The 22,757-nt window shown below is 46.4% G+C and overlaps 1 protein-coding gene across 1 annotated transcript in view; it reads left to right on the top strand.

Moving 5' to 3' along the window:
* The first annotated feature begins 991 nt into the window (after positions 1-991).
* The window catches only part of LOC119394602 (stearoyl-CoA desaturase 5), a 37,244-nt gene continuing 15,478 nt past the window's right edge, over positions 992-22,757 (top strand). Inside the window, exons 1-2 of the mRNA XM_037661924.2 lie at positions 992-1,159; positions 21,641-21,881. Coding sequence (XP_037517852.1) covers positions 1,151-1,159; positions 21,641-21,881 — 250 coding nt within the window. The 5' untranslated portion in view covers positions 992-1,150. The remainder of the gene's footprint in view (positions 1,160-21,640; positions 21,882-22,757) is intronic.

Here is a 22,757-nt window from a genome sequence, read left to right as displayed (position 1 = left end):
AAGAACTATGTTCCAGCCAAGGCATAGTGATAAGCGCCTCGAAAGACGGAGGTATTGCTCAACGCTCAGCGTATACATTCATGAGGAAAGCAGGGCTTCTTTCTTTGTCGTTTGTTACCTCTCTTACTCAACTGGTCGCACTCATTCGCACTTTGATGCATAGTGTCGCCACACGGTGAACCGTAAGTGCCACTTATTGAAGTCTCCTACTTTCCCTATAGTGGCTGGGTTTCTGCCACAAAAATGCGACATTTTTTTTTTCTTTCTTTCACTCCGAGATCATGTTGGCGCGACGATGCGTCCCCATAAAGGTGCTCGCTTCTCAAAAGTACTCATTAAAGAACATTAATGTGCCCTTTATAATGTGCCCTTTATAGGGTGGCATATCGTGAGCCAGACAGAGAAAAAGCGCGCCGCCTTCAAGACGCGGGTTGTTCAACCTCGTTTCATATGCGTGACATCATTTCAGGAGATATCTTTTTCTTTGTTTCGCGCACAAGTCTACACGCACGCACACGGTGAGCTTCCATCAAGCCAGATAAAGGAGAGCTGCGCGTATCATATACGCATATGCACGAAAATGCGCGCAGGTTGCAACGCGGAAAAACCTGATGGTGCAAACAAGCACGTATGACCGAGGCGGGCAAATGACACCGATTTCTTTCTTTATTTTCATTAAGCTTCACGCATTTCAGCGTTTATCAGCTCGAGTTGTTTTTCAGAAGAGAGAAAAAGAGAAAAAAAAAAGACACAGTGAGAAAAGCGAGGGAATCACTCCGACCATAGCCCACATTTGGTACCTTCAATCGAGGCGAAGTGACAAAAAGAACAAAAGGAAAAGCGACCAAGCCGAGGGCGGTGGCACTAGCCGGAGCTGTACGCCACCACTGTAAAACAATGGCTGATTTCACGCGCCCACGTCACGACATGCTAAGACAATGAAGAACGCACCGCCACCTCAGAAACGGAGGAGGGGGGAGCTCGAAAAGTGGAGGAAAGGGCAATGAGAGGTGACTAACGAGGGAAACGTTATAACGTATCGTGCTCGCACCTCCGGTGGTCATACTTTCGTGAACGTTCGCGCACGGAGCCTCGGAGTTCGCACGCCATTCTGTGTCCGGAGTTTTACACCCGACGTCGCCTTTACACCATGACAACGGTAAGATATGTGAAGTGCCTCGGTGTACTGGTGAAACGGCGGTCGAAATCAGGGAGTCGTCGAATAAGAACTTCAATCGCTCGGTGTGAAGGGTTGGAACGTGAAATGTTGAGACAGTCTGTTCTTTTGTTACTTCTTTTTTTGCTTTGGTTGGAACGTGAAATGTTGAGACAGTCTGTTCTTTTGTTACTTCTTTTTTTGCTTTGGAGAAAAAGTTAAGGCAGACGCTGGCAGTGTATGACAGCAAATAACTTTGTTACTTTCCATAAGCGCTGCTCTAGACTCGGATAATAGGCTCAATAGAACTGTTTACCGTTAGCATGGAATCATTGAAACTGTGCGAGTGCCCATAGTTTCACTTTTAGCCTGCAACTTCCGAACTCACTTAGATGACGTCTCTTGCGTCAGTGATCGCTAACTTTCAAAAAGCCTCTATCCTAAGTATTCGTCCTGTTTCGTTCACCTGTAAATTTATGCCAGGTAACGTTTCGCCATTTTGTTCGGTTTCGCCCCTCCGCCGCTACGCGGCGCACTGGGATCTTCTCCAGTAGAGTTACTGTATAAGCTACCTTAGTAACTCTATTTTCCAGTAGAGTTACTGTATATGCTACCCCCTTTAGGTAAACAGTAACTCTACTCTCCAGTACTAAGACTCTGTAATTTCGGAATGCGCAGTTTGACGGAACTTGTGACGTATACAGCACTCGGCTTCCAGCTCATCAGTGAGTTTCATCAGTGGGAAAGAAGAGTTAACGGACGAAGGCTGTAATGTTGAACTATCGAGAAGATCGCCATGAGACCCCAATTCTAGAACGCAAAGGTGTCCCGCAAACCGCGTGTGTGGGTGTTTTGTGGCGTTGAGAAGTTTAGACGTATAATAACACTGCGTGTGCTGACCGGGTTGACTGAACATCGGAAAATATGCGACTCTAGAAAATACAAACTTATCTACACAGTTTGGAAGCACGATAGCGGGGGCGGAGGGGGGGGGGGGTAGGTAGAAGAAAAGTGGACAAACTTTGCGTTGACACCTGTGCAGCGCAATTTATCATTACTTCGTTTTGAAATCGGGGATAAACCCAATACGTTGGACGTTGCGATTTCCATTGGCAGTCCAAGTTTGAATGTGTTTCTGGCTCGTTAAAAAATTAATATTAAGGCTTAAAGGTTACATTCGACCAGATGCCTCCGACCGATCAACTTATCATGAGCTAACACCAGTTCGCCCATGAAAAGTTGAAGCTGGAGTGGCAGAGTGACTAGTGGTCATAGCATTAATGAGAACTAACAGACAATAACGCCAAGGAAAGTAAAGGGGGTGTTATCTGTAGTATTTCGAATATAAATGTGAAGAAAGTAAAGTGGACGAAAAGATAACTTGCCGCCGGCAGGGACCAAACCTACGACCTTCGAATAACGTGTCCGATGCTCTACCACTGAGCTACGGAGCTCTACGACTGGTCATAGCATGCACTTTAAGCTAACTTGTAAAGCAATATAGGATAGCGTTGCGCTCGTTTCATGTGTTATAACTACGATACAGACGCTTTGCAGTGCGTCAAAATGTCAACGGCAATTACACATGCGACTCCGGATGTCGTACTGCACAGACAATATAAAAAAAATTTCTTTAGTTTGAATAGGATTAGCCATAGCTAAACGTATAGAGCATGTGAGATATATCTACATGATGGCAAACTTAGAGGAATATGACAGTTAGAAGCTAGACGCTGTAGGTAAATATGCATTGCTATAACTGCAACATTACCTGACTGCAACTGTTGAACGGTTGTTCATTTTGTATGTTCATCTAAAGAGAAGTATATCAAGAAAAACACGCTGCATGTGCATTCACGATTCGTTGCCTGCATTAGTCTTACGGTTCTACCCTAGCCTTCTGGTGCCGGTTTGGCAAGATCGATGAGGGATCTTCCTTCTTACATTGGTTTTAGATTTCTGCGCGTTACCAGTTCCTGCGATTGTAAAATGAGCAACATGACTTTTCTTAAATTGGTTGCTCTGATTAGGCAGTCCCTCATTTGTTTTCAGTATATCAGTCTTATGTACCAAAACACGAAGCGTTCCTTTGCCTAGTCACAGCCAAGATATCAATTTTTTTTCGCTGATGCTCACACATGCGCCGTTAGGGTTTCGACGCATTCTTGCGCGCTTCAGTCGCCGGCGCGTGTGCGCGCGCCACAGTTACACGTGACTCGCTTGCAAAGCATGCGCGCACTGATAGCGCGAGTGTTAAGCCTCGTTTGCTGAACGGCGTGCGCAAACGGTTTGTGATCCCCATCTGACACCCCCCCCCCCCCCAGAATGAGCTAGCTGTCGGCTTGTTCTCTGCGCAACTATGCCGTAAACCTACAAATAATACTTGAATGTCATCAGTGCAAAGTAGTCACGTAATCAACATCATGATTCCTTTCATAAAAAACTCCCTGGCTTTCTGGTATGGCGCGTATGCTTGGTCCGTCTCACTAGTAAGGTGTAGTTCAGTGTTGCACCATCGCTAAGATCAGCCCACTTTAGGCAGACAGGGTCATAGCAGAGTGGGTCGATCCCGGAGTACTGTGGGTAGAAGATACAGCGCCGTGGCTCACAATGCTTTGCAGAAGAGTACGCATTTGGGCTGGTTGGTTCATGATTATATGCAGGAAACAGCGCTCGACCCCTAAAATACATAGACGATTTTCCGCAGCTACTTTTTTCGATTAAAATCAGATGGCGCCACGGGCACCATGGCCTTTCGGTCCCAGAATGTGGCTTTGGCAGCGCTGCTCAATATGTCTCAATCCGCGCCGCGTCGTCTGCGCGCAAATGTTGGGCAAGTAAAAGCGAGCACACGGCAGCGCCGGAAAAAAGTCAACATTGCGGTGACTGTGGACGCGGTTTCCCACTGCCTCGAATTTATCACGTCGTCGTCGGGCGCTGTGTGGCCCGTAAGTTGGAAACCTACGCTTCTAGTATGACGACTAAAACTGCGCTAAAAAGACAAAGACAAAGACGAGGAAAAACAGGACTCGCGCAGGAACCAGGACTCGTCTTTGTCTTTGTCTTTTTAGCGCAGTTTTAGTCGTCATAATGAATCTTAACCAACTAGCCCGACTTGGTGCTCTACGCTTCTATTTGCTTTATATTTGCGTCCTGAAGCTGCGAGAGCAATGTATTCGTCGGTATTTTGCAGTGTTTCCAAGACCTATTCTCAAACCCTCGGACAAAAGGCCTAGCAGGCGTGGATAAATAAACACAGCTGATCTCAATAATAATGACAAAGCATACCTGATGCTTTCTCCCCAGCGGGGATGACACAAAGCGATAACCGATTTCACCATTTATTTATTGCTGCCAGGACGGTAGGCAAATAGTAAGCGCGAGTTTGAATCGAAGCGGGCGGTCACGTCTGCATGGGTGCAGCCATGTTGGCTTGTAACCACAGCTACTGGCGGTTGCTCATACAAAAATTAAAGGCATAAGCCGCAAATGCGAAGTAGAATAAACAGGTCACTTATCGCTGTGGCGTAGTAGGTGCCAAACAAACGCAGATGTCTTAACCTGGTCAACTTTTATGCGATTAAATATCGAACTACATTTTGCTGCGCAAGCATGTGACTTGCTTACGCCCTGCTGCAACGAGCTTGTGTGGTACGGCCACGGCCGCTTCGCTAGCCGAATGCCAGTTAGGATCACGTGATCAAACATGGCCGTACCCGTGCGTCGCTGCGGAAAATCATCTATAAGACGGGACGAAACGAAAGAATACAGACCACTGCACTGACTAACAACCAGCCAGTGTCTATTCTCCCGACTTACAGCGCTGTTTCCTGCCTATAATCGCCATGTTTTGTCACAACGGTGTTGTAGAGAAGAGTGCTGCCAGTGATGACGCAAGCGCTGCATCTCGATGGCGTATGAGATGAGACCGACGGGAAACCGTTAGCGTGGAATCTCGCCAGGCGTCTCAACTCGCTGGCTCGATCGCGGAAAATTGTAAGGATAGTCTCCAGCCTTTTGAGGATGCGTCTATGACCTAATGCTTAGAGTAACGGGTTTTTATGCTAGAGAAGCCAAGTTCACATATATATACGCCCAAGACATCGCTCAGACGGATAAAATTCGCCCATGAGTGACCCTGTATCCTCTGCTGGCGCGAATTATGACGGAGTGTTTTTTTTCCATGTGCCAAATTTACCGCATTTTATCCCATGGCACTAGACACTACACTGTAAGGAAGATAATTCGGCAGTATGTTTGCTAGTGGATTTTCTATTGAGCCATAATAATTGAAGAATAAATCATTATATGTTTATTGTGCTGTCAGTAGTTCTTCCTTTTTGCACACAAAGAGTTGAACGATGAGAGTATGCGCACAATTTAATTATTGTCAGTTTGAGCTACAATACAGGAAAAATTGCTGTGCAGTGCTTCCAGAACGCGACCCATCGAACGACTCGTCAAACAGCGCTGATGTCTTCAGCATCAATCAAGTGTGTCGTTTGTAGCAATACGCAGCAAAATTAAGTGATACGAAACGAGTTAGGCATGCACGGTGTTCAGCTCACATGAAGCTCCATGTACGCTATGTTTTCATCGGCGCTACTTGGAAGAAATGGCAAGAGGGCAAAAGAAGTGGCATCCATACATGTAGACACAGCGCCTCAATGAGCCTACACTTCAATCGCGATAAAAAATAGTGCAAAAAGGCGCCTTTACCTAACTTCAGCCAACACTATTTCAAGAGTTTGGGTAAAACAGTGTTAACACGTGACGATGAAATGATCTTCGAAATGGCACATTATTAACGAACAATCATCCACTCTAGGTATTGTTGGGGAAGTTCAAGATGTACAACGCGGTAACATAAAATATGAGTGTTAGTTGGTCTTACATCACACAAAATGTAGCTACGCTACTTCGGACAAACAAATTCACAAAGACAGAGGAATACAAGCGCATACTTTCGGCTAAGTCAGTGCTTAGCTTTGTCAGCTAATTCGGCTTTTGTCCCCGTTCGAAACAATGCAGTTACACTTTGCTTCAAACCGTCAATATTGCTTTGCAGGGGCGTAGCCAGGGGGTGTTCAAACCCCTCCCAAAATTTTTCGATTTTCCATGTGTATATATACACGCACACATCCAAACGCGCGCACGAACATAAGTATGGTTGAACATCCCCCGAAAAAAATTTCTGGCTATGCTACTGCTGCTGTCGATGTACCTTGCAGTACGTTTAGACGTTCCGTCATCTCTGGGGCCCATCTACAGCTGGCCTTATTTTCTAAAGCTGCGAGTGAACTATAATACCGTTTGATACAGAAATTATTATGATGGCCCTTCAAGAACGAATTGTGTATGAAAGTATTTCTGCTACAGGTTCCCTGAAAAAATTTATAGACATTTCATAGACATACAAATCCATCGAAGGAAATCCGAACATTTGAAGTAAACTCGAGCAAAGGTTCCCTGAAAAATTTGTAGACATTTCATAGACATACAAATCCATCGAACGAAATCCAAACATTTGAAGTAAACTCGAGCAAAGGTTCCCTGAAAAATTTATAGACATTTCATAGACATACAAATCCATCGAAGGAAATCCAAACATTTGAAGTAAACTCGAGCAAAGGTTCCCTGAAAAATTTGTAGACATTTCATAGACATACAAATCCATCGAACGAAATCCAAACATTTGAAGTAGACTCGAGCAAAATCAAGTTTCCTCTGATGCCGAAAACGGCCCGATGCAACTGTAACCTTAAAAGAAGGTATTCGTGCAAACACAGACAAAAGACAGGAGAAAGACAACGCAAACGCTTTCCTTTTTTCTTGTGTCCAGGTTTGCAAGGCTACCTTCTTTTAAGGTGAACCCTTAGCAACTAGCTCAACCTTCTGTCATTCGCAGCTGTATCTGTGTAGACACGCAGCGAAAGAGAGCTGCTACATTCAGTCTTCCCACAGACCCCTAATCGCACAAAATCTCGTCATTACGGATGAAAGACACCGACAGATGAAACGGGCCCATTCTATACGAAAGGTAACTGGCACTCTCGCAGTGACTGTCTGCGACGACTCACGGCCGCGCAGCTTTCATCCACGTTTAATTCTTTGCTTCCTATTGCGCTAGGGTCGGCAACGTGAACAGCACTCACTGCGGCAAACAATGGCCGCCTGTGGGTTTAAAGAATGTAACCTTCAGAAGAAGAATACTTGTATCAGACACCCGGTCGTCCGACCAGACGGCGTTATATTGTTAAAAACCTTGGGACGCCAGCCAAATGAGAAGGCCGGGTGAGTCTCGGCTCGACTACTTTCATTTCTGGTTTGTCTTGACAGCAGTGTTCGTCGCGCTTCGCTGAGTGCGAAAAAAAAACGTTTAAAATGAGGTATTCCAAGTGAAGCCGTGCCAATTTGACCTTGGCCATGCTATCATGGGTACCATTCTAGTTGCCCGATAACGACCCGGAGAAAAGATGCAAGAAGTGGACAGATAAAGTTCGCGAGTCACACGCTATTTTCATTCTTTGCTCTCGAATAGAGGGCAAGGATACAATGTGATAATAATATCTGGGGTTTAACGTCCAAAAACCACCATATGATTATAAGAGACGCCGTAGTGGAGGGCTCCGGAAATTTCGACCACCTGGGGTTCTTTAACGTGCACCTAAATTTAAGTGCACGGGCCTCAAACATTTTCGCCTCCATCGAAAATGTAGCCGCCGCGGCCGGGATTCAAGGATGCAATTTTAGTTCTTTTAATGCCAACCGCGCGATCGGCAAAGTACTTTGCAAGTGGGAATATATACCGGGTGTTCTACGCTTCTAACAGGAACCAAACTAGATTGTTTTGCTGTTTTCAGCCTGTACGTGTAGTTTGCGTAAAGCAAGACGAATTACGAAAGATCTGCATCTATGTTATACAGTGCACTAGACTGTCATGAAATATACTACCACAAGTGGGCTAATCATGCTGGAAATTGAGAAGTGTTCTTATGTATGGCCGCATAAGAACGCTTTTTGATTGACCGACAGGAATGCAAGGTACAACTTTCCCTCACTTTAGACGATATAAGCTTTGCGATTATTTTTCTGGTGTTTGATATTTGCTCTTCTGAGAAGCGTATATATTCTAGTAGTTACGGTGCTGACTGCTGACCCGGAGGTCGCGGGGTCGAATCCCGACCGCGGCGGCCGTATATCGATGAAGGCGAAAATGCCTGAGGCCCTTGTGCTTAGACTTAGGTGCACGTTAAAGAACCCCAGGTGGTCGAAATTACCGGAACCCTGCATTACGGCATCTCTCATAATCATATTGTGGCTTTGGGACGTTAAACCCCAACAATTATTATTAATTATTATTATGACATTCTACAGGTGTAGACTTTGGTCTGCTACGAATAAGCATGCCCATTCAATATTTCTCGTTTGCTTCTCAGACATGACGGCCGGTGGGCGGTATCAAGGCGGAACAGGCCCAGCAGAGCTTTCAGGAAAACAGGCGATGCCATATTTGCGAGTATTGCGGTAGCTTTCGATACGTTCAATTGGCTAAGAACGCAGCTGTCTATATCATAATTGCTTTCAGTAGCATTGCGCTCGCCCACTGGAGCAAATAAGGCTAGAAGTGAGAGAAGGTCTTTGTCCCCTTGTGCTCATAATTATTAGGGGTGTGCGAATATTAGAAATTTTGAATACATGTCAAATAGTGTTTGCTATTCGATTCGATTCGCACTCGGATTTTACTATTCTATGTATTAGAACTTCCGGAAAATAAATAAAATGCTTTATCAAAACGGAAAATAAGCATAACGATGATAAATTGACGTGCAGCGCGCTTGGTCTTGCGTTTTGGGGCGCCGACGTGCGAAACTGCTAGCCACTTCCACCGGTGCTCCGAGCGGTCGCTGCGCGACGAGCTTGGCCGGGTGCGTTGTAGCGCGATCTTCGACAGCCGTGACCTCGCGACGCGCCAGCAGCAGACGACGCTCTCTCAGAGTGGTCGAGGATCGGGCCACATTTGCTTCAAATATTTGCTGCCGATGCGTAAAACACCCATTCACGGTTCAGGAGCTAGCCGGAGATGCGATTTGTTGCTTGCGACGAAGCACATTGCGGCTTCTTCGCTTTCACAAGTCCGCTAGCGTGATGTCCATGCCCGCAAAGCTCGAATTCGTCTCGTACATCGGCGCCGCGAGGAGAGTAAGGCCTATAGCCACGACTCCGAGCAGTAAGATCGGTCGCGATGTGTGTGGCTGCGGTACCCGATGTTTCAAAGTACGTCATGCTCGATCGCAGGTACAAAGCGCCGCGGGATGGTCTTCGTCACGAGGTCCGAAGTGCAGATAAGCAGAACAGTGATCCGATATGCACGTCTGCGATGTTCGCGACGAGCGCGGCGCACTATCGTACGCGATATGATGATTGAGCTTCCGCTTGCAGCTGCCAAACTGAAGCGTAATTATATTCTAAATCATCGTCGACCCGTGAACGCAGAATGAGTGCGAACGCGTCTCTAAGTACGCGATGTTCGACAGTCGTGACGTCGCGACGCGCAAGCAGCAGACGACGCTCTCCCAGAGCGCGGATCGGACCAATTGCGAGGCGTGCTGGGGCAACATGGCGTATGCAGCCAATCGGAGGCGTCGAAACTAACTTCAAACATTTGCTTTTTTATACGCTTGTTTCTGAATAGAGGACCTGACCTAGCTGAAGCGGGAAATTTGCAGACGAAGAAATACTATTTCCGACAAGCCCAAAAAGGCGGCGCCCGTTTGCGCCGTTGCGGAAGTAGATTTTTTTTTAAACGCAGTTTTTTTTTGCGATTTCCGCACTAATTCTCGCCACCTCGGCAAGCACAACAAATTTTTTACCGCACTTCTACGCACTTTTCAGTGCAGATATTTTGGAATCAGAAAAAGGGCTACAGGAACTGAAAATGTGATTTTCAAACGATTTTTTCGTTATTTTTCGCGATACGAAAGCCGCATCCCCCCTTAAGAATGAATCCGTTCTTTGACCGTGTTTGTGACTTGTAATTGTTTCTGTCTCGTCAGAATATGCTTAGGGCTTCTCTGCAACTTTTTCTGAAATTTCGCTTCAAAGCATTCGCAAAATATTCGAGAAGTATTCCAAAATTATTCGATTCGATTTTATTATTAGATTAGACTTTATTATTCGATTATTCGATTAGACTTTATTATTCGAATCCGCTTCGCACAGAAAATTTCGCTATTCGCCCAGCTCTAATAGTCATCATCCCATCGTGACATCTCTCTATCCCCCTATACCATTGGTGACTGATCAATTGGTCTTCAACATCGTCTTAACATCACGGTGCAATGATTTTTTCAGCCTGCAGTGGTATTGATTGTGCATATATCTGTGCATCGAGAAATTGAGGATTTGATACAAGGATCTTCCAGTATGTACGGGTAAATTTTATTATGCTTTGATTTCTGGCACGATGACGATCACAAACGGGGCTTTCGGGACTCGTCGAGCTCGGCGAAAAGTGCGAACCCCTACACGAAGGACTGGCTGATGCAAAGCTCGGCGAAATAGACAGAACTCACCTAGACTTGCTCATAAAATACATTCCTGTTTTACTTAGCCCTCACTCGGGCACAGTGAGCTCAGCTAAGACTAGGGTTCACTCGGGCCTAGTGCCACTGCTGAAGTGAGAAAGAGAGAGAGACGGCTTTATTGAAATAAGCAGAATTCTGCCGGCGCCTGCATGCTACTCTGCATATAGAGAAGGAGACTGAGGACAGAAAGGCCCTAGGAGCAGGAGGGCAGGGAATAAAAAACATGGCTGACCCCTCCATCATAGGAATCGGGATAACACGAAAGTGAAACGAGTCTACACAGAAGTAGTGCTTATTGTGTAGTGATATATGAGAGCTTGTACAATGTCTATTCGTGTTAGGCAGCTATAGCACCGTTTGACGTGGATGCACCCATTTTGACGCCTAGTGGCATGTCTCCATCGCCACGACTAACGCCCATGATCATGATTGTTGTGGTAGCTGAGGTTGTGAACATATATTTGCACACAGCGAATCATGAATCCCACGTAAAGATGACATCAGCAAGCTCATAATCAACACTGGTACTCGATATGCAGTTCTTCAAAACGTCGTCCATTAAGGAGAGAAACGGCACGATGTGCGCTTTCAAGTAATGGGTAACCGACGCCTGTGCTCATGCCTAAACTACCACACTGCGCTTCAGCAACACGGGAGGCCGAGGTTCGTAGCTTGAGCCGCAAAGGCGCGCGTCCCGATAGCCCCTGTCTCGCTCCACCAAAGCACGACATTCGCCCGTCGAAATCGTGTCCGTTCTGCAGCTGATGAGGGTTGCAACGTGGGCTTGTTGGTTACTCATATGAAAGGCTTTTGGTGTAGCGCGAAGGAAACACGGACACGACAAGGCACAAAGGAACACCACACAGCGCTGCACGCCTTTCTGCAGCGCTTACTGCAGCAGTTTTATTATTCGGGGCTGTCGCACTCGAAGCAGTGGGCGACGAAACACCGTTGGTGCATGTGGCAGCTGCACTACTCCGACAACTAGCCGTCACACGCTAACACGAAGCGAGAATCAAATAACGTAACTGCGTCTAGGGTGCCTCCGCGACGCCAGCGCGGCCAGTGTGCCTCGCTGGTATCGAGATGCTTTAACCATGACCTCCGAGATCGCGCGCAATCTCGGAATAAGCGCTAGTAAGTGTCGATCATGACGCATTACTTCTTTTCACCTCTCACAGACGGCGGCACCGCCCCGCTCCGGCCCGCCTACCTACACCATCAACAGAGAGTACCGTGCGAGAGAGAATGTGTGAAATGTATAAAGCGCGTTTGTGAAGTGTGCAGCAACTGTCAAAGTAGCTTAATCGGTTGAGCATCGGGCGCCTACCGTCGCGGCCGCAAGGTCGTGGGTTCGATTCCCAGCGGAACATCTTTTCCTTGGTTTTCTTTCTCACCCGTTGGCTTCCATTTTATCAACGTCATATACGTGACGGAAGCACGTCACTGTAGTCTCGGCAGACCCCGGCAAAAAAAAAACACTTCCGTGTTAAAAAGAAAAAGAACGTATATGGCACCGTATGCAACAAGGGCTCTGAAGAGTCAAATGAAAGTTTCCATGAAAACACAGGCAAAAAGAAATTGCAGTGTCTTAGCTCGGCTATGCCAGGATATACGTAGCGTTAGCAAAGGTTCAGCTGAATATTCTTAGCTTTCCAGATTGTCTAGGATTATTAACCTTCTTCTGTTCATTCTTCGTACGCTGAACCGCTAATTGCCAGGCAACTACTTCGGGATCTGATGAGATAAGCTTCTCGGCTCTTCTGCGTCGTCGAGCAGCATTTGCGCTCTCCTTCTCCATGGCGTTACCCACCTGCAAACGCCAGTCAGAGGCGCTATGAGCGGCCCCAGCGCCGTGTCAGACGGCGACTGCACAGCGAAGGCGAATAGCTGCGCGCGCGCCGGCGCCACTGTGTCTATGGCTACGACGTCACTCCTCTCGAATGCGGCGCAGACCAGCAGCGGCGAGCCGCGCGCGGCGGTGGCGGAGTCTGCGTGCGTACCGGCGCCAGTGTGTCTGCCGCGGCTACAACGCCACTCCTCCCGAACGCGCAGACCAGCAGCGGCGAGCCGCGCGCGGCGGTGTCGGAGAGCGCGTGAGATGCCAGCTCCGGTGACCCAGCTGTGTGACATCCCTGATCCTCGCGCATGCGCAGCACGGCTCATGACCATCCACGCGAAATCGGCTCCGGCTAGGCAAGTGTAGCTAACGCTACAAAACACAGGAAACACATAATCAGAAAACGCATTTGAAACAAGTGAACATGCTTTGCTGTGCCAAGTCGTGCCATTGTTGTGTGACGACACAACAATGGCACGAATCCAGCGCCTATACGCTGCACGCATAGAGCGCCCATTTGAACTTCTCTTTGATATAAAGGCAACTTTGTTACTTTTCCTGTATCAAAAAGGAAGAATATGCACGTGGCACGTGCATGTGTCATTAACACCGCCCAAGGTTCGCGGTAATCACATAAGCACGTCACGAAGGACACAGCTTTGCGTCATTATACATTGTTGGCCACATCAAATGACCTTGAAGAGTGCGGGTATACCCTAGTAAAAGAGTAGTGAAACTCAGTACAATGAACCTAATGGACAGAAGAGTTATGCGCCGTTTCGCGACGAACTAGCCGCAGCCACACAATTTTCCCAGCTAAGAGCATTCCTCTGGAAGTAAACGTGCAGTAGGAAGCTGTGACACCTATGATTTCCTTACAAGAAGATTAAACCATCCATTTGCAAGTCGCTTGAACGATCAGATAGGAGAGCGTGATTTCCGTTAACAGCAAATTAAATCTACGCAGAAACACCATGCGTCTTAGTGCTTCGTCCTTTGCCTGATCTAAAACATAGTACCAAGACGTAACGCATGGGCTGCAATTGCTGAAGTGTGGCATAAGATTTACTGCTATGTAAAAAAAAAGAAAAAGAAGCGCCAGTGTGGCACCTATGCTATTCGAATGCCCTGGAAATTTAACAAGCGGAATACGGTTAAGATCCAGCTCAAGAAAAACGTGAGTGACCATTCGAATAGCCACTTAGTTGCGCTGAACAAGTCTTGAAGGGGAAAAGCTATTAGCATGTTAACGATTAGTTAGTGCCGTTGAAAAAGCAATGAAGTATTCGAAGTAGGGCTGGACACTGAAAAAAATTTACTTATATAATTAATACCTTTGAATCAATAACTCCGTTTTGGTGAATTACCTGCGTACGTTGTTACAAGAATGCTACCCCTTTGTAAAATAAACTATGAAATGAACAACAAAAAAACCCCGCCAGACTGTGCTAAAATTGAACCATAGTGGTCTTAGAAATTGCACTTTTGACACTTTTCCATTGGCGGGCGCATCTGGCATGGTAAATTCACTCACACGCAACCGCAAATCCGGTTGGACTCAGACTTGTTAACAATCTCTGGCCGTCTCGTCGCGGAAGGCGCGATCCATCTTAGCCTGTCCAGAAGCCTTTGTTCTAAAGCCCGCGTAGAAGGAGCTGAAAGGGAAAAAAATAGCAGCAGCGTAGTTGCACCTACTAGCAGCTGTGCCAGCAAACGCTGACACTAGATTTTTCCTCCGATATCTCGGAGTTTCGCCCTATATGGTACGCTTTTGCTGTATGGAATACACATTCACAATCTGTACCAGGAATAGCGTTACTCAGTCTGTCTGTTCTCTCCTGCTGAGCAAGTGAAGCGCGCACATTACGAAAAGGTGAACACACTGAATTAACACAGGGAAAGAAGTCGAGGCGGGACGAAGCGTCGACTTCCAACAAAACTTATAATCTTTCCTGCTCAACACACATGGAAATAAAAATTACTGCCAAAGCATCGCGCACTCTCGGATACCTGAAACGTTCCCCTCGTCCGGCTGCCTCCATAACGCGGAAACTAGCTTATCAGACATTTGTTCGTCCCCAACTCGAATACGCATCATCTATCTGGTCACCTCACCAAGTCTATCTAATCAACTTGGTAGAATCTGTGCAAAAACCACGCAGCACGTGTCGTGGCTCGTGATTATAACCACTACTCCAATGTGACTAACATACAGGCTTCATTACCACTATGATCCCTGGAATCACGCAGGATGATAGCCATTCTCTGTTTATATCATAAAATAGTCTACATTGTCAAAGTTTCAATAATAATAATAATAATAATAATAATAATAATAATAATAATAATAATAATAATAATAATAATAATAATAATAATAATAATAATAATCAATCAATCAATCAATCATTTACTTAACGTGCCCAGGAACAACCGTGAGGTCTTTGTGCAGGCGCACGCAAAAAAAATAAATAAATAAAAATAAACAATACAATACAGACAGTCTTCAGAAATAAAAAGAGCAAAAACACGTAGACAAAGAGAAATGAACACAAAAGGGGAGGAGTAAAATAAGACAATATGAGAAATATTGAAGGGGAATAAAAAATTAGATTGCACATATACAACTATGCAGAAAGACGGAGAAGGGAAGACTTTGTACATTGTGCCATACTATGTCAAAACAGTGCAAAGCTCGGGTAAAAACAATGATTGTGGACTATGAAAAACGTCAAGATCAAGAAAATTAATATTATAAAGACTTTGTATTCTGTGAACGGTAGAGTGTTGGAAGAAGCAGGCGGGTACATGAAACGGTCTGTTCTCTCTGGTTAACTTACGCGGAATTCGAAAATTAACACAATTGAGAAGTACAGGGCAGGATATGATACCGTGGACTAGCTTGTAGAGAAATAAGAGATCAGAACGATTTCGTCGGCAGTGAAGTGATGGCAGTGATGATTCAGCAGTATTTGAACGAGATCCAGAGTCATTTTTAGCAAAGCGATGGTTATATATGCTGAGGAATTTTTTCTGGACTCGTTCAATGGTGTTACCGCTGGATTGAGCAATGCCATTCCATATCACGGACGCATACTCAAGTTGCGGAAGACATATTGCCGTGTACAATTTGTGTAGGGCCATGGGAGACCTGAATTCTCGAGATATTCTACAAACACATCTGAGAGAACGAAGGCCCCGCATAGCAGCACGCTTAACGTGAGAAGAAAAGTTTAACGCGCTGTCAACAACAACACCAAGATCACTGATTTCATAAACCTTGCATAACGGCACAGAATTGACAAAGTATTGAAATGACACGCTAGATGTTTTGCGAGTGATAGACATGAATTTTGTCTTTGAGGTATTTAGAGAAAGGTTATTGCCGTTGCACCATTCGGAAAAAGAACACAAATCTGACTGCAGCAAGCGACAGTCGTTAACTGAATGAATTTCCTTAAATATCTTGATGTCATCGGCATACAAGAGGAAAGAAGAATTACGAATGGCAAAAGAAACATCATTAACGTAAATTAAAAATAGGAGTGGGCCTAATACCGACCCTTGAGGGACCCCACTAGTCACTTTATACAAAGAAGAGGTTTGGCCATTTACGGCAACATAACAAGATCTATTGAGCAGATAGCTGTGCAACAGATTCACAATCGACAAGTCAACGTCAAAGTTCGCAAGTTTAACCATAATCAGTGTGTGGCTGACAACGTCAAAAGCCTTGCTCAGGTCACAGTAGATTACGTCAACCTGTCCTCTCTGAGAAATAGGTGTGGAGATCTGCGTCATGAAACTAGCAAGATTTGTGGTAGTTGAGCGGCCAGCAAGAAAACCATGTTGATTTGGAATCAATGAGTTTTTCACACTAAACGACAATATTTTGTGAAGAGCCAGTTCGAAGATCTTTGATGTGGCACATAGTAGAGAAATCGGGCGATAATTAGAAACATCTGTCTTAGAGCCCGACTTAAATACTGGGAAAACACGAGCAGTTTTCCACATGCTAGGAAATGTGGAAGTGTCCAGGCAGTTATTAAATATCGTAGTTAGTACTGGGACTAATATAGTACCATATGCTTTTAGTATGGCGGAGGGGATGCCATCTGGGCCACATGATAAGGATGGTTTTAAGCGCTTAATGCATTCGCTGATAAGATTTTCATCCAGCAACAAAGCACTGGATGAGCTAACTGCCTTGGGCTGTTGTCTGATATCAGTGCTCGAGTCTGAGGCCTTATAAACGGATGAGAAATGTGTGGCAAAACAGTCAGCGACGGCATGCACTTCTACCCCATTTGAGTCTAGTAATCTGAAGGACTCTCCGCTTTTGCTAGACCGTTTACGTACATACTTCCAAAACTCAGCCGGCCTGTCAGAGGCGCTTTTTACTAAGAATTCAATGTACGAACTATGATCCCGTTTATATAGGCGTTTAGAGAGAGTTCGAAAAAAGCTGAACTCTTCCTTCCACTCGCTGGATGGAGAACATTTAGATTTCCTGTGTGCGTGATCTTTATGCTTCAGTGCACTCATAAGTTCAGATGAGAACCAGTGGGGATATTTACGTTGTTTAGGTGTATACTGGGGAATAAAATTAAGCATGCTGCTCAGTACAAGCTCCGTAAACCGATCAACCTGGTCATCAACATTAGGTTTGTCAGTAACCTGTGACCACTCAACGGTGGACAAGTGATGATAGAGGCCCGTGTAATTACCTCGCTTGAACGCAAATCTTGGAGATTTGTTTACGTAACTGCTGTAGCTCGTTGTTTCGGCTGATGCAGATAATCTTACGTTAAGTGGTGGGTGGAATTTGTCCGGACGTACAAGAGAGATGTTGGAGCGGAAAACTTCAAGGGGTTGATCGTTTGACACACACAGGTCTAAGACGTTGCCACTGGAATTGACGACTGAATTATGTTGCACTAGGGAATTAAACGCCAGAAAGTCCAAGAGCAGGCTGCACTTTTTCTCTGTGAAATGATTGTAATGAGAAAAGGTAAGCGTGCTCCAGTCAATTCCAGGTGCATTGAAATCCCCAAGAACAATAATTCTGTGCCCACTATGAGAAGATATCACAAGTTCAATAGAAGACATGACATCGTGAAACGAGGCAGGGGAAATGCTGGGCGGTAAATAGAAGCATCCAATCAACAATTTTTCACGGCGCTCAAGGTTGATTTCTAGCCAGGTCGATTCTTCGATAGTTTCTAGGTCTTTCCGTCTAACGGATTTCAGTGAATTGTCAATGGCAATCAGCACGCCACCGCCTTTCTGTTTGGTTTCACTGAAATCTCGGTCACGGCGGAAGGTGGTGTAGGTCGGGGGAAAAAAGTCCGATGAGGGAATTTCAGTGCCGAGCCAGGTTTCAGAAATAGCGATAATAGGAAAAGAAGACGAAAGAACATTAGAGAAAAACTCGAGTGTCTTGGTACGCAGACCCCGAGCATTTTGGTAGAATATGTCTACGTTACACGGCACTTTCGATTCCAGGCACTAGCTCAGAGGGATGAAGCATGTCATTGCGCAGCTCCCCACTAAATGGCTTGAAGAGGCATCCGAGGGGCCACATCGAAGGGTCATTCAGGCGTTGTAGCGTGTCCTCGTCAACTTCGATATAGAATGAAGAATATGACTGGAATCTTGTTTGAAGTCGCCGGCAGGAAATGGGAGACATATCGAATGAAGCAATATGTTTTTTGATGTCAGCAGCAGTGGTGTCCGGGCTCAGCTTCGTAACAAAAATGGCCTTTGGCCGTTGTGGCCGTTGTGGCCGCTGAGCTACAGATATAGTGGATGTCTTCAATGCTCCAAACGAGGCGGGTTTCTTCTTTCTTACACCCTCCGTTACCGCTGCAGAAGAGGCTGTCGCAGGCATCACACTGACACGCTCGGACGTGTCTACGTCACCTGGCGGCGAATTCGAAGATGAAAGAATTTTGGACAAAGGTTGTTCAGAGTACGCAGGTTGCTTGGAGGTCACAGATCGGCCAACGGTCACCTGCTCTGGAGGGATCACAGGTGCCTTCACTGACACGGCGGCCGTGCGGCGCGTCAGCTCTTCACGCAGGAAGCGGACCTCTGCACGAAGGGAGGCGACCACACGGGCTTGTTCAACACCGCGGGAATGATCCTTACGGAGGCGCTCGTTTTCTTCGCGTAGTTGGGATACCTCGTCGCTGAGGAACGAGATTCCCTCCAACGCGTCGAGGAGGAGGCGGCGCAGCCCGGCGAGGTCACCACCCGGAGGGGCACACGTGGAGAGGGTACCGGTTTGAGAGCTGCAGTGTTCATCGCTGCACGGCCGCTGAGTTGTCTTCGTTAGGCTTACCAGAAGAACTGCTCAGATCACATAAATTGCAGCAAAATGAGCGCGATCCAGACTTCAGAAGTTGCAGCTCTTCATCAGGCCAGGTTACACACTTCGCATGAACACGTTTAGAACAACTTTCACAGCGGAAAAACTGCTGCTTACCGAAAAACGGGCAGGAGCATAGCAAGCATGCATCCCGACTGGGAGCCATGGTGCGGAATAATAATAATAATAATAATTGTTGGGTTTAACGTCCCAAAACCACCATATGATTATGAGAGGCGCCGTAGTGGAGAGTTCCGGAAATTTTTACAACCTGGTGTTCTTTAATGTGCACCTAAACATGAGCACACCGGCCTCTAGCATTCTACCTCCATCAAAATGCGTCCGCCGCGGCCGGGATCGAAATCCAAAGTTCGAGGAAAACTCGTCAGGCGAGGGTGATTAATTGAAGAAATAAAACAGGCACTCACCTTGTACAAAAATCTGAACGAGACGAGAGCCTGTTTTATTTATTCAACATAATAGTCTACAGCGCGCACGTAAAAATATTGCTACTGTCAAAACCGCATCGCATATCTCGCAGGTTTCATAATCATTGTGCATGTTTGGGCTAGTTGGTAATCCATTGATGCTACTACAGCGCAAACTTCAGAGACGAGGGACGAAAGAACGCCACACACACAAGCGCTAACTTTCAAATGAATTTTCATTCACTTGGCCTCCACAACCACGCCACTTGACCTCCACAACCAACAGATTGTAAGCTTGTGGAGGTCAAGTGGCGCAGGCGCACGGTTATCATTATAAATATGTGTCTCAAAGAATAAAAATTCAGTTGGAAGTTAGCGCTTGTGTGTGTGTGGTGTTCTTTCGTCCCTCGTCTCTGAAGTTTGCGCTATAGTAGCTTCATAATCAAGATAGTTTTGCTCGCCTTTTCGGCCACACTTTAGTATTTAGCGCATCTGCACTAACACGTGCCATTAGTCATTGGAATGAACTCCCCGATGATGCGAATGACCTCCCTAATCCGATATGCCTCGCACATATTATTACGCACACTGAGACAAAACTGCATTAATTTTCGCCAAGACAACACGAAGGCGAAAGTCATCTTTTTTTCTTCCCAGTCGACTGTCACGACTGTCGAGATCCCAGTCGACTGTAATCGACTGTCGTGTTTAAGGACCCTGTCATCAGTGAAAGTACAGAAAATCTCGTGTGCTAAGCAGGAACAATTAACAAAACAGAAGCATGGAAAAGAAGCATAAAAAAACGGAAGCTTGGTGAAATATTATCAACAAGAAGCATGGGCAGCGATGGTTCCACATTGCGGAATGGGCTTTTGTAGTATTTCTTTTTCTCCTTGTTTCCTGCGATCAATCACATGGGCACTTCAACATGTAGTATGCGCAATGCCGTATAAATGTCCGGCAATAACAAGACAAAAAAAAACGCTTTTTCTCCATGAAACTCTGTACTGAACGTGCAGAGTGTGTTCTGCTGCAACAATGAAATTCGTAAAACCCACAGGGTCCCTTATGCATTCGCCTAAGACGACCAGAAGGCGAAAGTCATCTTCCACTTTTTCCTTCTGAATCTATGCACTAATCCTCGCGTTTGATGAGGCATCTAAGGATGTATCTGGTCTCAGGCGGATCTATTCGCGTAATATACGGAGGCAATAGGCACACCCTAGTGTCTGGGAATTCGGGAAACTTGGGCAAGCACAACGCCGACGGGCGGACAAGGTGGCGCGCTCTGAGCGGCGGAACAGTACACAGGCGTGTGGCCTATGGGTCGGACTTTTAACCCCCTGACACAACTCACCGGGACCAGACCAATCACAAGCTGGGACTGTATCACTTGAAAGCTTCAGGAGCAGTCGAGTCACATCTCTTCTGAACGTCCCGCGTTCACGTGGAAACAGCCTATCACTCACTCTGGCGTGTGGGGAGCCTAAACGCTGGAGTGCTTTAAACATTTTCGATTTGTAACAAATTCAGTACAATCCGATAGACAACGTTCAACATGACCTTGAGTCTTGAAGTTGAAGTACACATAACAACATTCAAGGATAGAACTAAAGGGCAGACAGATTCTTGCCACCTAAGGTCTTTCACGAAAGCGCCGAGCTCGCCCGCCCATTACAACCATTCGCAGCAAATAGAAACCACCTAAGTAGCAAGATGGTTGGTATAAAGGCGTCAGCCCTCAATACAAGACATAAACAGCCGTCTAGATACGTTAATTAAACCACTTTTGCTTGCACCAGTAACACCGACAATCTTTTTCACGCGCATTAAACGACGCACGCTTCTCCTGGTGAAACAAGTCCTTCCAATTCCTCGTATCGCGCGGTCTGGTTGCCTCCGCTGTTCAGCCACGCCGCTATACTGTCTCCAATTTCGAAGGCTCCTAGGGACCTTGCGACGACAGCTGTAGGAACGAAGGCTCCTTGTTTACTCCTTTATTCCGGGTTATTAGCTTAATTACGGGGTGAGGTTGCGCACGACAGCCGTTGCTCGGTCTTTTTGCTCAGCCTCATCTCCATCACGCATGACGCTTCTTCTCACTCGGAGCTCGTATACAACTGAAGCCTGTGCACAGACAGCCGAGCTGAGTGTACATTGTAAGCAAGCACGCACTTTGGTCACCTTGGCGATAAACGCCTAACACGCGTTCGCGTGCACGGATATTCTAACAATTGTACTTCCCCGGCTACCTTGCAGAGCTCTGTAACGACCACCTCGGTGACGGAGAGGAAAAAGCACCTCGAGGACAACGTTGACCAGAATCGCCAGCAGCTGCCGGACAACAACAGTGACCCCGAGAGCGAAGCCGTCTCCGAGGTTCCTTACAAGACGGAAATCGTCTGGCGCAACGTGTTCCTCTTCATTGGGCTCCACATCGGGGCCGCCTTGGGCCTCTACTGCGCTATCTTCACGGCCAAGTGGCAGACAAACCTTCTGGGTGAGGACGCCGGGCGCCGCGGCCTCTCGCTCGCGCTCATCGCTCCACTAGATTTCGGCTGAGAAATGCGGTGGGAAGGTATACACCCTCGCAATTTTTTAGTAATGTCGCACCAGCGTCGACCCCAGGTTACGGTAGTTTCTGATATCGGCGAGAAGCAACGAGATCAGTGATACGACGATCAGCGTCACACCGGCTTTCTGAACACATGATCGCACACATAAGGCTGATAGTGTGTATGCGTCTCTAATCACACAGCCTATAGCAGACGGCGCTCGCGCACGAGGGCGCACTCTCTACGCTTGCGCATAATGTCGGAAATCTTGTTACTTCTTGCCTATATTAGGGCGTTACCATGTGCAGGGGTCAATGCTGGCGTGATATTATGAAAGAACTTGCAAGGGTGTACCACCTGGTTTTACATACTCGACAACTACGTTTTTTTCTGGCCTAGCGACATTATGTTACTCAAAGAGCACACCGGAATTTGCCCCCAGCCAACCGGAAGTTTAGCGTTGGCTCGAACGTTATGAAACCCCGATAAAAACAAGAACTGATATAAGAAGGAGGTAATTGTTCAAGTTAAGAGTTCCATATTATACATACGATATAGGAGCATAAATTTATTTAAGATAAGGGCCAATGAACTGTCAGAATAATTCATGAAACTAATTCATTGAGTTCATTGAAAGAGCACTCCGTTTTATTGCGAACAGCTGGGATCGCTGCGGCACCTGGCGGAGCAGATCTCAACCACGCGCTTATTTCTACGTGTCCTCTGCGATCCGCTTCTGCAGCGCGACGTCACTGCCAGAGCTGATGCGGAGACCGCGCAGAGGAATAAGCGGAGCTCAACTCGCCGAGTGCGCTTAAATT

Source organism: Rhipicephalus sanguineus, chromosome 1 (genome assembly GCF_013339695.2).
Source record: "Rhipicephalus sanguineus isolate Rsan-2018 chromosome 1, BIME_Rsan_1.4, whole genome shotgun sequence".
In the NCBI taxonomy this organism is placed as follows: domain Eukaryota; kingdom Metazoa; phylum Arthropoda; class Arachnida; order Ixodida; family Ixodidae; genus Rhipicephalus; species Rhipicephalus sanguineus.
Note: the sequence above shows the minus strand (reverse complement) of the source record. Positions and strands in the feature narration are given on the sequence as shown.